Genomic DNA, 14,178 nt, shown 5'->3' with positions numbered 1-14,178 from the left:
CAAAATACATGGGAAATGGAATGCCAGCGTATTTCGTTCGCTTCAATCTACAGTTCTGGCGAAAATATAACGCGTAGCAGCCCAGCTCCCCCCCCCTCCGGGAAAATGGGAAGTCTACGCCGCTGGCCATAATGCTGACCACTAAAAGCCCAGTTAAAATATGTTAGTTTTTTTTAAACTGAACATAGGCAGCCATTGCTGCGCCTATAAACACCATATTTTCAACATTTTATAATATATAAAACAAAATATATGCAACAAGTTTTAACTGGAGCTCAAACGAATACCAATTAACACATTATTGTTCCTTGCATGCCTTTTGTAGTCCTCACAGGCGTTGCAATTGCGGCTAATATGGAAGGCTTAAAGGCCGACGACCAGACCCGAGATTCTGCATGACAGAAGATCCTCCTCACCATGGGGGAGGAGCAAACAGGCAACGGTGGACAGGGTAGAAGGGGGAGAGGAGGAAGTGGGGGGAAATTAGAAAGCGCGAACTGATCGTCGGTCTTTAAGTTCCAAATTTTGGGGATAGATGAATGCCCCAGCTTGGGTCCTCATTTTGTAGGATGCAAAGGAGCGAGCCTTATCTCCAGACAATCCTCAAATATAGGGTGGTTCAAGTCACCAGGCTCGATTTAAAATGGACCGTAAAAATCGACGCCTCCACGTAGCAATCTAAACTTTTCGTCAAAGGTGTAATTCACAGGTCGGTTTTTTCTTGGAAAATTACAAAGCGTAGCTCTCTTTCTGTAAAAAATAAGGCCAAGAAACTTGCCAGGGTCTACGGCGGGCAGCGACGCAGACAACAGGGGTCCAGTAGCGGGGTGTGTTTGGTGTTTGTATTGATAGATGGCGCTACCTCCTTATCGTGACGGCTCACGACCATCATGGTTTATTAATTTCAACATAATCTTTTGGAAATGTACCTTCGGTTAAAAAATAAATGCGGACAATAAAAGCAAAAATTAAAGTAAAAAAACGCGTCTGCATAACGGCGGCGCTTTTGCTGCCAACGGATTTTGTCTGCGTATCGTCTGCTTTCTTTCGCTGGTTGGCTGCACCTTCAGACGCTGCTCCCGACACCATCTATCAATGCGAACGACAAACACACCCCACTACTGGACTTGGTCCTCTGGGTCGCCGCCCGCCGTAGACCCTGGCAAGTTTCTTGGCCCTATTTTTTACTAAAAGAGAAGTACGCTTTATATTTTTACAAGAAAAAGCCGTCCTGTAAAATACACCTTTGACGAAAATTTTAGATGGCTACGTGCAGGCGTCGGTTTTTACGGTCCATTTTAGATTGAGCCTGGTGACTTGGACCACCCTATATATAACCAAAAGCACCTTACAAAGTTACTCGCAGCACCTCTGCAGAACGGAACAACTTATAAACTTGGCCGGATAACTTATTCCCAGTTAAAACTTTGTCCACCAAACTAACTAATTTCACAATTATAACACTTCTGCACTTCCACAAAATGTGCATTTTATACATGCATAACTTCGAAGACAAAAAGGATAGATTGACTTGCCTTGGAAATAGCTAATATATTGTTTTGGACAAGTTCCAATCACCTATTGGGCCAGAAGCTTTAAATCTCCAGTAAAAGAAGTTCCCCATAATATAGAAGCAATCTACAAAAATGGGTCTGCAGAGTCAGCCTGTGCAAAACAGGAGGTAACAAATTTCTTTACCTCCTTAATTCTTGGGGCATTTAATATTCCAAAGACAAAAGCCAACATCTTGACCTTTAAATTTCCTGAATATTCAAAAATTATGAATAAAGTATTCAGAATTAATCGGTTTCTTGCAAAGGACTTCACTGTTTCACACCGGTGCAAAGCACGGAAGCTTCACTGCTTAGCACCGAAGCACACACATTAAGCTTCACCGCTTTGCACTTTGCTAGGGGAAACGGCTGACATATCAGACCAGCATACTGCCGAACTGCAGAAACTGCACTCGACTGGGCGCACTTGTTTGACGAAATTTAGAACAAGAGAGAAACTTAGTTTCGCCCACAAGTGGGGCAAGGTGTTGTCATGACATAGCATTTTGTGCTGCATTGTTGTGTCCAATAAAGAAAAAAAAAAAGACAGCAGATCAGCTCGTTTGAATTAATCACCTTGGAAATTTTACTCAATACTGCAGGACAGCCAGCCTTCTTTGATTATGATTATGGTTCAATCTCCGATTTTCAAGGGCAGTACCGGAAAAGAAAACATCAAGCTATGCTCAAATAAATAAGGCAGTCATTGCTTTCCTGGCCATGCTGCATTCAGCTGTTTTACCAAGCTCATCCTATCAAGACTTTTCTTTTCTTAATGCAAGTAATGAAATGTTTCTAATTTAGTAATCTAACTCTTCCCATACCTGTGCTTTTAGAAAAATATTTTCAGCCGTGATTTATTAAGATATTCATGCTCAATTCACATTAAATGTAAAATTTTTGGATTAGAAATATTAAAATTCAATTTGCTGTGAAACTTTAATATTCATATCAGATTTGCAATAAAAAATGTGATATTCACACACCCCTACTATTTGCCAAGCGGCACTGCATTATCTAGAAAATAAAACAATGGGCATCTGTGGTGCCAAATTGGAGCGTCATCTTTCCTATTCAGCATCGTGCACTATTCAGAATGATTTTTTAGAGTTCAGAGGACACGGTACAACAGGTATGTTGCATTCAAATCATGAAAAAAATTTCTAGTTTGGGACCTGCTTCCTTTCAGGTTCAGCAATTGGTGCTTACACAGCTGGGAAGGTTGTAACTTGAGCAGCTTACTGCACTATATAATACTTGGTTAACACTTGTATAACTATATTTTACCAAAATAGTTTCTTTAAACGATTTTGATGTCCATTATCACGATATCAACAATCTACAAAGTACTTGCACACCTCATAATAACAGTTCTCACACAAGCAGCAGGTTTTTGAGCGGTCTAAAAAGCGTGGCTATTATAAAGATACTAGTCAAGATTAGAAGAAGGGATATTAGGCATTGCATTTCCTACAGGATTGAAGAAAATTAATTGCTGTTACAATCCTGTTTTTTTTTTTTTGTGTGTGTGTGTGTTTTTTTTAGTTTTGGCGATTCAATATATAGTACTCTAAAAGTGCAAATGCCTGCTGCTATTAAACTGTGCCATTTAAAGCTGTTAGTTGCATATGAACGTGAAATAATAGAATTATACAGAGGTAAACATCTCCAGAGCAAGATGTAAAATTACTACTTCAGCTGCAAAGTCAAAGGGGATGTGATACACATACTGCACCATGAGTGCCTCATGCAATCAACAGAAGGGACATGTTATAAACAACTGTACAAAATACTGCACATGTTTATTTCTTCAACTTGTAAAGGCAAATAAACGAGCATGGAAAAAGCCATAGAGTATTCCCTGCATTGCCAACCACTTGTAAAACGAGCATGGCAACGTCTTGTGAGCGTCATAATGTACAACGAAACTGTTCAGGGTTTTTCTTTTCACTGTCTATCATTTTCCAAGAGTGGTGAACACCTCATAGTCGAGCACAGAGAAGTTATAGTCGCCCATGAGGAGAGTGCACGATGCTCCTTCGCCATCGTAAGAGTGGGGCAGGTTGGAGTAGCTCTCCATGTTGGAATTGCAGTGGTTCGCAATGCTCAGGTCCGCACCCGCTCCGAATATTGGGCCGTACCTGTGGTGGTAGAAAGGAAAACATAAATAATCGGGCAAGCTCTATATTGGTGTCTTGTGCAGATAGATGATATGCTCAACATAAAAGAAAAATACATTTAACAAACTGTCGTAAACCTTGCTTATCCGCAAGTGTTAGCGGCCAACTTATCTTTGCAACTTCTTCAAACTGTTCCATGGACTATTGCTAGATAATGTGCAGCACAATTTTAAAAACTTTAAAATGCACAAATAATAGGTGCAACATTTTTACAGTGCAGTGTGTAACCTCCAAATGTCAAAAGATAGTAGCTTTATACTATACTAAGGCATTGTGTTACTTGGAGAATCTAAAATGAGGTATAGTATCAAAAAATGCCTCAATATCATCCTGGTACCATCCCTTTTAAAATTCATTCCTTTCAAGCAAACAGCATTGTAGGGTAGGGTGGTTGCTAATATACAGGCATGAGTAGACATCTCCTGGAAGTGTTCCTGCTGTATGACTGTTTGTGCGAAATATCAGTGAGAACTACCTACATGCACTCCAGCGCAAAAATAATGTGGAGAACATGTTTTCTTCAATATTTAAAAAAGTGCCACTGATTAAGCTTGTTCTTCAGAATACAGCACTTGATTTGTCTAGACGAGAGCCCCTCCTAGGTAGCACATATCACCTAAGAAACGTCTGAAATTGGTCATGTACGAATAGTGGATTTTGAGTTCGAAGCGACTTCGAAGTGGTTTTGGCCGAATATTTTCCAATAGAATATTGAATAGTTTCTGAAGCCTTTCACTACTGTTGCAACATGCTTAAATGAAAACACCGCTAAACTCATGAAAGCTGTTCCCAAACTTTCACTTGTCCATTTATAAGCTAATTTTAATCTAATTAGTATAGTTATGAACTGTGACCTCAGAAACTTTGATGCCTAGGGATGGCAAACAAATGACGGCTCTGACATAGAATCAAACCTATAGAGATGCCCGGCTATACCTAAATGAGTGAATTTACAAATATCGCTATATGCAAATATCCTTTCTCTAATCTAGAATTTGAAAACAAATAAAAGAATCACAAATGATGAACTCAGGTTGTCAAAACATCTCTGCCTAACATATATCTTTGCATTAAAGCCACAGTTTAATTTTTTTTAAATTTTACTGCAAATAAAAATATAAACATTCACAAAGTTTCCGTGTTTTTTTTTTTAAATACACGAGCTGCGCGCGTGCACCATCCTGCTTTGGAAGAGTGCTTTTCCCTCAAGCACGCAATTGTGATATTCATACTTTTCCAAGTGTTGGTCGCGGCGGATTACCCTGTTGAGTATGCTTCTTACCGAGCACCGGTGCATTGCGGAGAAGTAACACCCGCAAAGCTCGCTTTCGCGGGTGTTGCTTCTCCACAGTGCACCCGTGCTAGGTAAGAAAAGCGCTCAAAGGGGCTAACCCGCCGTCATCAAAACTTTGAAAATTATAAATATTGCAGTTCATCTCGAGGCGAATATAGAATACTGTATTATTCAAAACTATAATTCAAAATTTTGAATATTCTAACAACAGACTGAAAAACAAATTTAGTACACACAAAAACATTTTGTTTTAGTGGCACTAAAAAAAAAAAGCATTGTTTTTTTTTTTGTTAGCCATGTGGCTAAGTTGGGGGCAATGGGGGCTACAAGGAAAGAGGCGAAATTGGTTCGTTAAATAGCTAATTAACTAAATAGTTTAAATTAACTTTTTTAGATTTTCAGTTTTTGGTGCACAAGGTAGTTGGAGAATTGATGCTCGAACTCATCAGTGCCATCTAAACCTTATGCAAAATTTTGATTAAAAAGATGGCAGTTGTTGCTACAGGGCAAAAAATGTCATCCTTGTACACGGTTTGAAACTAAGCCGGCGAAGCATACCCCTGACGTTGATCACCCTGCTCTGCACCGGCTTTGTGACCCATGTGTCAGCGCCGCAGGTGACGTTAGCACAGAGCGGAGGGATGACGTCATGGGTGCTGTTGGCCAGCTCAGTTTCAGTTTGAAGCCGTGTACGAGGTGACCATACCGCAAAATACCGAGCAAGCGCCCACTCATAATTTGAAGATAATCATGAAAAAATAGGGGATGGGCTCATGCGAGGTCATCAATGTTACATATTTCACTTCATTTCATTTATTGTTGCTCAAAGACATCCTTTCGGACATATTACATGAGCGAGGATTTGGGAAAAAAATCATACAAAGCACAATACATATAAAACTTTGGGTTCAAAAACTATCAAACCCGAAAATTCGGGAAAAAAAAATCATACAAAAGCATCATACATATAAAACTTACTGTTCAAAAACGATCAAACAAGAAAGAACAACATCAGAGGGACCCCTGATTGGTTCAAGAATTGTACACAATGCCAAGAGCATTCAAACTGAAAACAGATTATCATCTTGGAAACCTAGTTCAACAATAAATCGCTACATTTGTTTTTAACCAACAACTCGTCACGTTCAGTTGCCACAGTCTGGGAGTGCGTTCCAATCTGAAATACACAAAACTAACGGAGATGAGAGGAATAGATTAGTGCGTGACGCAAAAGGTTCCACTTTCTGGGTGTTATCACATCGGGCCGAAATATGGGTTGCAGGCCTACACAAAAAGTTGGTCTGAAAGTAGAGTCACTGTAATAAATTCAATGAAAAAAAAACACAAGCGTGAAATTTTCCTTCTTATCTCCAAACACGTCAGACCCAGATTTTGTTCTAAACTCGTGGCACTGGTTTGTTAAGAGTATTTTCCAGAAATAAAACGGGTGGCTTTACTTTGCAAGGCCTCAAGATTTTTAACAAGGTAATTTTGGTGCGGGATTATATTTGCATATTCTAGTTTTGGTAAAATTATAGTTTTATAGGCAAGCAGGCGTGTTTCTTGGGGTGCCTGGTACAGCGTACGCCTTAGAAAACCGAGTTTTCTAGATGCGTTTAATATGATGTGATCAATGTGCTCGTTCCAAGTTAAGCTGGATGTGAAATAGACACCTAGACAATTATATGACGTGGCAACTTCTAGTTCGAGAGAGAGGAGGCTGTACTGGGTTAATATCACATTAGTTTTATGGGTAACTCTCATTAGCCGGCATTTTCTGATGTTAATGTTAAGCTGCCATTTTAAGCACCAATTACTATAATTCTGTCAAGGTCAATTTGCAGAGCACGACTGTCATCTGTACTGGTTATTTTTCTATATAAAACACAATTGTCTGCAAACAACCTGATTGTTGATGTTAAGGTGGATGGGAGATCATTGATATAAATTAAAAACAAGAGGGGACCAATTACGCTACCCTGAGGAATGCCTGATGTCACGAGAAGTTTTGAGGAAAGGGCATCGTTTAACTTTACTGATTGGGTTCTACCACGCAAAAACGCTGCAATCCATTCCACGATAGATGAATCTATTTGAAGATGGGACAATTTTAAAAGTAGGCAATAATGGGGAACTGTATCAAATGCCTTTGCAAAGTCGATGGAGATAACATCAGTCTGGGTGCCAGCATGAGTGTTAAAGACCGACCAACGAAAAGATTTTCCGCAAGGTAGGAAAATGCCCCTCGCGCCCTCCTCTTTTCACCCTCTCCCAAAAATCACGTGACGGCAGGGGCTCGTTTTGTGTCGGCTTTTTCTGTAGGGATAATCCTCAAAAACCGCGAAATGAGCAGCTAGCTGCGAGCGCAACAACGACCTTGAGACGTCCAGGTGTCTTCCCTCGTTGACGCGGGCATGCTCAATCCGCGAGATTGAGGAAGTCAGCGCGACCGAATGCTTTTTCCCATGAGCTGCAGGTCCGAGGCCGCTCGGTCGGTGGAGATCGAGGGGTCTTGGTATGCTGGGTTCGTTCCAGCAGCCGCTTTCTGGCATCGCGCGGCTGCTGGAACCATTCCCGTGTCTGCACAAGGACTGGCTTGCGCAATAAAGGGTTCAGGTCGTTGATAATACATTTATTTTTGAAACTTATAAATCAAGTGGCTTTCCCTAATCTCTTCATTACTGTTTGAAACACATCTCCTCTCATAGGTTGTTCATCCCATTTTGGACTATTTTGCGTATTTATTCGTCCTTACCTCTGCTTGATGACTGTGTGAAACTTGATAAAGACCTTTAAATATTGGCGCGGACTTGCGCGATCAACGCTGTCCCGGATTTACCCGAAATTGGAAAGATTGGCGTCAGGAGGAGTTGAAGAAGCAAACCGAAAATCTTGCTTCTAATGAAGATGGCACAATTGTAAGATAGGTCTTTGCTTCACTTGCCTCCACAACGCCCCATCGTTTGCACTATCGCAACTTCTCAGTAACATAGCTGTATACCACATTTTACTCATGGTTACTATAGATGTGGCCCCATAGGCTTTCCCGTTATGAGCGAGTCGACTTTTTAACGACCGGCAACTCTCCTGAGTGAGAATAAATATTATCACCTTTCCACAACATCCACCCCTTTCTCCCCCCTCCCTTTCCCGAGTTGGGAAGATATCAGACCACTCCAGGAAGCAGCCTGCAGACTGCACTTTTCGGCTACTCATTCTCAACACATTCGAACGTGGAAGTAAACACATCGCATGAACGACGCCCAGTTAATTTGCAACCTAAATAATGTGGCTCTATACTGTTGGGACCCAACCAATTTCATCATCAATCATTATTTGTTACGATTTCATGGTGAAAGTGTGTTCGTCGTGATGCCACAAAAGTGATTGATTCAAAGGGTATTTATTTTGCTGAAATACTCGCTCCTGTGATGCTCTAGTGCGTAAGGTTACGCACTAGAGCGTAACCTTACGCACCCGAGGCAGTGCGTAATACTTTTCAACTGCCGTTGACGATAAAACATTTGTGGGAAGTGCGTAAAATTGTTTACGCACTTCCCACAAAATTGTTAAAAATCAGCTTGCGAAAACTGTTGCTTCCCCCTCTCTCTCTTTCTTTTTTTTTTTCGCGCCACTATAAAAGATAGCGGCCGAGAAACAAAATTCTATCAAAACCTCGCTTCTTAGAGAAAGGACATCAGGCTATAGGGTAGTGAATCTGCCAGGGAGTTTGTAGAAATAAAGGGCGACCACTAAATCTAGCCTTCTGCACATCATGCCCGGGATATTTCCATTTTCCTTCCACGCGATTAGAAGGCAAGACGCTGGGGGAATTTATGTGCACTAACATGTTACTTCTAAAAGAAAGTACCAGATTTCTAGTGCATGTCAATCTACATGTAAATAGTTTAATCAGTGTGCACAAACATTCGCGGCCTGGAGGATGACATGGAAGCATGGCGGAAAGCAGCTTGCTGGAAATATAAGTCTCTATTGCAATGCACTGGCGTGAAAAATTATTACATATTTTTGTCTGATTTCTGTGCGAAAATAAAAACAGCGTTTAGAAACTGAACACTGTGCGTTTCGAGGTGCGCCGAAAGGACATAAAAAACCGGGACAACCTGAAAAATACGAGGCGCCTTGCGTCACTCAGCTTTTCCTGGTTTCTTGTTTTTCCGGAGCCTTTCAAAAGGGGATGAAAAATTATTAACCGATTGACCCGACTTGCCACATTAGAGCAGTTCATTTTCATTACGACAGGCTCTCCTAGAGCGTCCTGCATAGTTTAGCTTGTACTGGTCCGTTTTTATTTTCGGTTCTTTTCAAAAAGTGAGCTCTAAGCTACTGGACCAACCTACAACATTCAAAATTTACGGAAGCGGAGAAGTGGTTGGGAGGGCCAAGCGGGCAAGGGTTGCACGCCTCTCAAACCACCGTCCGTTACCTTTGCTTAGCGGCTGGGCATTGCGAGCAGAATGCGAGCAGAATGCGAGCTTGCTCGAGTAACTTGGATCCGTTCAGAAGATAATCCCCTCTAAACGACCATCTCCGCCACCTAGGAAGAACGTAAGTGGGCGAACGAGACGCCTCTGGGTTTTGGGTCACGCCTGCATTTCAAGGGTCAGACTTACTGGTTCCCGACACCAGCACGATTGACGGCACCACCCGCGTCTTTGATTGTATATTGATACGGAGAAGAAGGAGAAGAGCGCGACGGCCCGCGGCCGTAGTGCGTTAATTCTGGCTCGCACTCTGCCGGGCAATCAGATTAAAAAACTACCGCTGAAAACCACCCCGTGTACATACTCGAAAACACGATAAGCATCGAATGGGAGCGAACATAGACATATAATGATCCAATACAAAGTTTCGCTTGATTCCTAAACGAATAATGCCATAGCCAAGTACACCTTCACATCAAATTGTTAGACAGAATTGAAGAGAAGATTGTGTGTTTCTTGAAAGAGATTTCGGCCCCCTTCTATACGGTCCGCTTTTCTGTAGGCCCCAAATAACGTGGGCGAATCTTTCCTTTTGTTGCATTTCCACTTCTCCACTTCCGCAGTTAATGAATGTGGTAGTTTGGTCCAGTGGCTTAGAACCCACGTTTTGAAAGGAACCGAAAATAAAAACGCACCAGTACAAGCTGGACTATGCAAGACGCTTGAAGACAGCCTGTCGCAATGAAAATTAACTGCTCTAATGTGGTAAGTCGGGTCAGTCAGTTCATAATTTTTCATCCCCTTTTGAAAGGCTCCGAACAAACAAGGAACCAGGACAAGCTCTGGTTGTCCCGGTTTTTTATGTCTTTTCGGCGCTCCTCAAAACGCACAGGGTTCGGTTTCTAAACACTGTTTTTATTTTGGCACAGAAATAAGACAAAAAATATGTAATAATTCTTCACACCAGTGCAATGCAACAGAGACTTCTATTTTCAGCAAGCTGCTTTCCGCCATGCTTCCATGTTATCCTCCAGGTTGCAAATGTTTGTGCACAGTGATCAAACAATTTACATCTGAATTGACATGCACTGTAAATCTGGTAATTTCTTTTAGAAGCAGCATGTTAGTGCACATGAATTCTCCCAGCGTCTTTCTTGCCTTTGAATTGCGTGGAAGGAAAATGGAAATATCGCAGGCATGATTTGTGCAGAAGGCTAGGTTCAATGGTCGCCTATTATTTCTACAAACTCCCTGGCAGATTCACTACCATATAGCCTACTGTCCTTTCTCCAAGAAGCGAGGCTTTGAAAGAATTTCGTTGCTCGACTGCTATCTTTTGTAGTGGCGCGAAAAAAAAAAAAAAAAAAAAAAAAGAGAGAGAGAAGAGGAAAGCAACGGTTTTCGCAAGCTTATTTTTTTTATTATTTTTTTTTTTGCCATTGCGATATTTTGTTGTCTTTCGGTATGCTTTTGTGGTGTAAACAATTTTACGCACTTCCCACAAATATTTCATTGTCAACGACATTTTTAAAGTATTACGCACTGCCTCGGATGCGTTGACCTTGCGCACTAGAGCGTCACAGGAGCGCATATTTCCGCAAAATAAATACGAGGACCTATTTCTTCCTTTGAATCGACCACTTTTGTGGCATCACGACGAACACACTTTTACCATGAAGTCGTAACAAAAAATGATTGATGATGAAATTGATTGGGCCCCAACAGTAGAGCCACATTATTTAGGTTGCAAATAAACTGGGTGTCGTTCATGCAATGTGTTTACTTCCACGTTCGAATATGTTGAGAATGAGTAGCCAAAAAGCGCAGTCTGCAGGCTGCTTCCTGGAGTGGCCTGATATTTCCCCAACTCGGGAAAGGGAGGGGAGGGGGGAGGAGAAAGGTGTGGATGTTGTGGGAAGGTGATAATATTTATTCTCTCAGGAGAGTCACCGGTCGTTAAAAAGTCGACTCGCAGATAACGGGAAAGCCTGTGGGGCCACATCTATAGTAACCATCAGTAAAATGTGGTATACAGCTATGTCACTGAGAAGTTGCGATAGTGCAAACGATGGGGCGCTGTGGAGGCAAGTGAAGCATAGACCGATCTGACGATTGTGCCATCTTCATTAGAAGCAAGAATTACGGTTTGCTTCTTCAACCCCTCCTGACGCCAATCTTTCCGATTTTGAATAAATCCGGGACAGCGTTGATCGCGCAAGCCCGCGCCAATATTTAAAGGTCTTTATCAAGTTATAAAACAGTCATCAAGCAGAGGTAAAGACGAATAAATACGTAAAAGAGTCCAAAATGGGATGAACAACCTATGAGAGGAGATGTGTTTCGAACAGTAATGAAGAGATTAGGGAAAGCCACTTGATTTATAAGTTTCGGAAATAAATGTATTATCGACGACCTGAACCCTTTATTGCTCAAGCCAATCCTTGTGCAGAGACGGGAATGGTTCCAGCAGCCGCGCGATGCCAGAGAGCGGCTGCTGGAACGAACCCAGCATACCAAGACCCCTCGATCTTTACCGACCGAGCGGCCTCGGACCTGCAGCTCATGGGAAAAAGCGTTCGGTCGCGCTGGCTTCCTCAATCTCGCGGATTGAGCGTGCCCGCGTCAACGAGGGAAGACACCTGGACGTCTCAAGATCTTTGTGGCGCTCGCAGCTAGCCGCTCATTTCGCGGTTTTTGAGGATTATCCCTACAGAAAAAGCCGACACAAAACGAGCCCCTGCCGTCACATGATTTTTGGGAGAGGGTGAAAAGAGGTGGGCGCGAGGGGCATTTTCCTACCTTGCGGAAAATGGTTTCGTTGGTCGGTCTTTAAAGTGCAAATCTGTGATGAACTCAAATAGTTGAGTATTGCATGAGTGGTTTTGTTTAAAGCCGTGCTGATTCGAAAAAAGGAAGTCATTGCCGTCGAGGTGGGACATAATATAGCTGTAAAAATGACACGTTCCATGATCTTGCACGAAACGCTAGTGGGATAGACCGATAATTAGAAGGGTTAGACTTTATGCCGGATTTGAAGATTGGTTTGACAATAGCGAAACCCCAGTCAGTTGGAACAGTGCCAGTATCGAGACTTTGCTGAAATAGCAGAGGTAAAATAACAGAGGCCGAGTGGTTTAACATTTTTAGTATCTTTGAAGATATGGCAGCATCGCCGGCGGCGCAGTGAGACGGTAGTTTATCAATAAGTTTAGCAATACCGTTACTTGTGAATAAAATGGGAGACATGGGTGCTAACTGAAACTCCGGTGGCGAAGAAAGCGGGAATGATTTTTGAGTGAATACCGTTGAGGAAAAGCTATTCAGCATATGATCCGCATCGCTATCGGACAGGCAGTCACCCTCTTGGTCTGTGAACAACAAATTACTTCGAGTTTCACTAGGATTTAATATTTTCCAGAACTTACGAGGATCGTTTCTTAACATATGTGTCAGTTTGACTCCGAAAAACTTTTTTTGCTTTTATAATTTCCTTTTTTATATTTTTTGACCAAAGACTATGTGTGGGCCAATCATTATCTCTGTTAGTTCTTTTTGCTTTTTGAAACAACTTCTTCTCTTTGTTCAACATATGTTTGAGGGAATTTGTGAACCAGGGTGAGAGATGGTTGGATGCGATATTGATTTTAGGAATGTTGGTTGACACCAAATTCCAAATTTCGTGTTTGAATAGGGTCCAATTTTCTTCAAGCGATCATGATAATGAGCCAAAAATTCTTCTAAAAATGTGTTTATCGAGATATTCATAACTTCCATATTTGCCCGAGCATAGTTAAATATTGTCTTGCGATTGTTTGCTCGGTTTTCGGAGGTAAAGGTAGTTTCAACGTGAAGAATCGCATGGTCACTGATGAAATCTAGGACATTTATTGTGCTTACTTGGTCAGGGTTGTCAACAAAAAATAGGCCTAAGACCGCATTGCCTCGGGTAGGGGTGGTTACTAGTTGGTGCAGCCCGAAACAGTTAGCCAAGGCAAGGAAATCACTGCAGTGACTTGGATTTGCACATTAAAATGAGGGACTAAGCGTCGCCCAGTCTACACCAGGAAAATTGAAGTCGCCTGTTAATGTTATGTCATCGTTTGGGTAAGCTTCCGTTAAATGCCCCAGACAACTAACTATACATGGCATCATGAAATTCGCTGGGGTTTGTGTTCGGCGGACGATAACATGCGCCGATTAAAACTTTATGAAAACCCAGCTGCAGACGTATCCACAACGTTTCAAGAAACGCGTCATAAGTTATTAACATACATTTTAAATTAGCTCCAACTGCACTGAGTACACGACCGCCCCTTGCATTTTGGGCGGTTTTTACGGTATAGGTTGTATGATTTGTTCAGTGTTAACATTGTGTTGTCCATGCTTGACGTCAACCAAGTTTCAGTTCCAATAATTATTGGAACTGAAATTATGCACAGTATATATATATATATATATATATATACTGTGCATAACTTTTCAGATGTTTCAAATTTTAGGGGTGGGCACTTAGTGTGGAAAGGGCGGATTGACGATAGTATACGATATTTCTTTGTCAACATGATTAAAATATCTGAGTGTTTCAAATAAATCCAAATAGACAAAAACTTTATGAAAACCACCGAGTGTTCTATATTTTTAAGTTTTATCTCAAAAGATGCGATCCTAACTATGGAAAATCGGCAGGAGACTTTTCTCAATAATAA

The 14,178-nt window shown here is 41.6% G+C and overlaps 1 protein-coding gene across 3 annotated transcripts in view; it reads right to left on the bottom strand.

Moving 5' to 3' along the window:
- Positions 1-3,323: 3,323 nt before the first annotated feature.
- The window catches only part of LOC8035717 (BTB/POZ domain-containing protein 19), a 188,857-nt gene continuing 178,002 nt past the window's right edge, over positions 3,324-14,178 (bottom strand). The window contains exon 10 of one of the 3 annotated variants that reach the window (XM_042287360.1): positions 3,324-3,694. In XM_042287360.1, the coding sequence (XP_042143294.1) occupies positions 3,511-3,694 (184 nt within the window). In that variant the 3' untranslated portion in view covers positions 3,324-3,510. The remainder of the gene's footprint in view (positions 3,695-14,178) is intronic. The other 2 variants (XM_042287362.1, XM_042287361.1) reach the window with 2 other exon arrangements.

Source organism: Ixodes scapularis, unplaced genomic scaffold, assembly GCF_016920785.2.
Source record: "Ixodes scapularis isolate PalLabHiFi unplaced genomic scaffold, ASM1692078v2 PGA_scaffold9__187_contigs__length_104089568, whole genome shotgun sequence".
Classification (NCBI taxonomy): Eukaryota; Metazoa; Arthropoda; class Arachnida; order Ixodida; family Ixodidae; genus Ixodes; species Ixodes scapularis.
The sequence above is the reverse complement of the archived record's forward strand: the minus strand, read 5'-3'. Positions and strand labels throughout refer to the sequence as shown.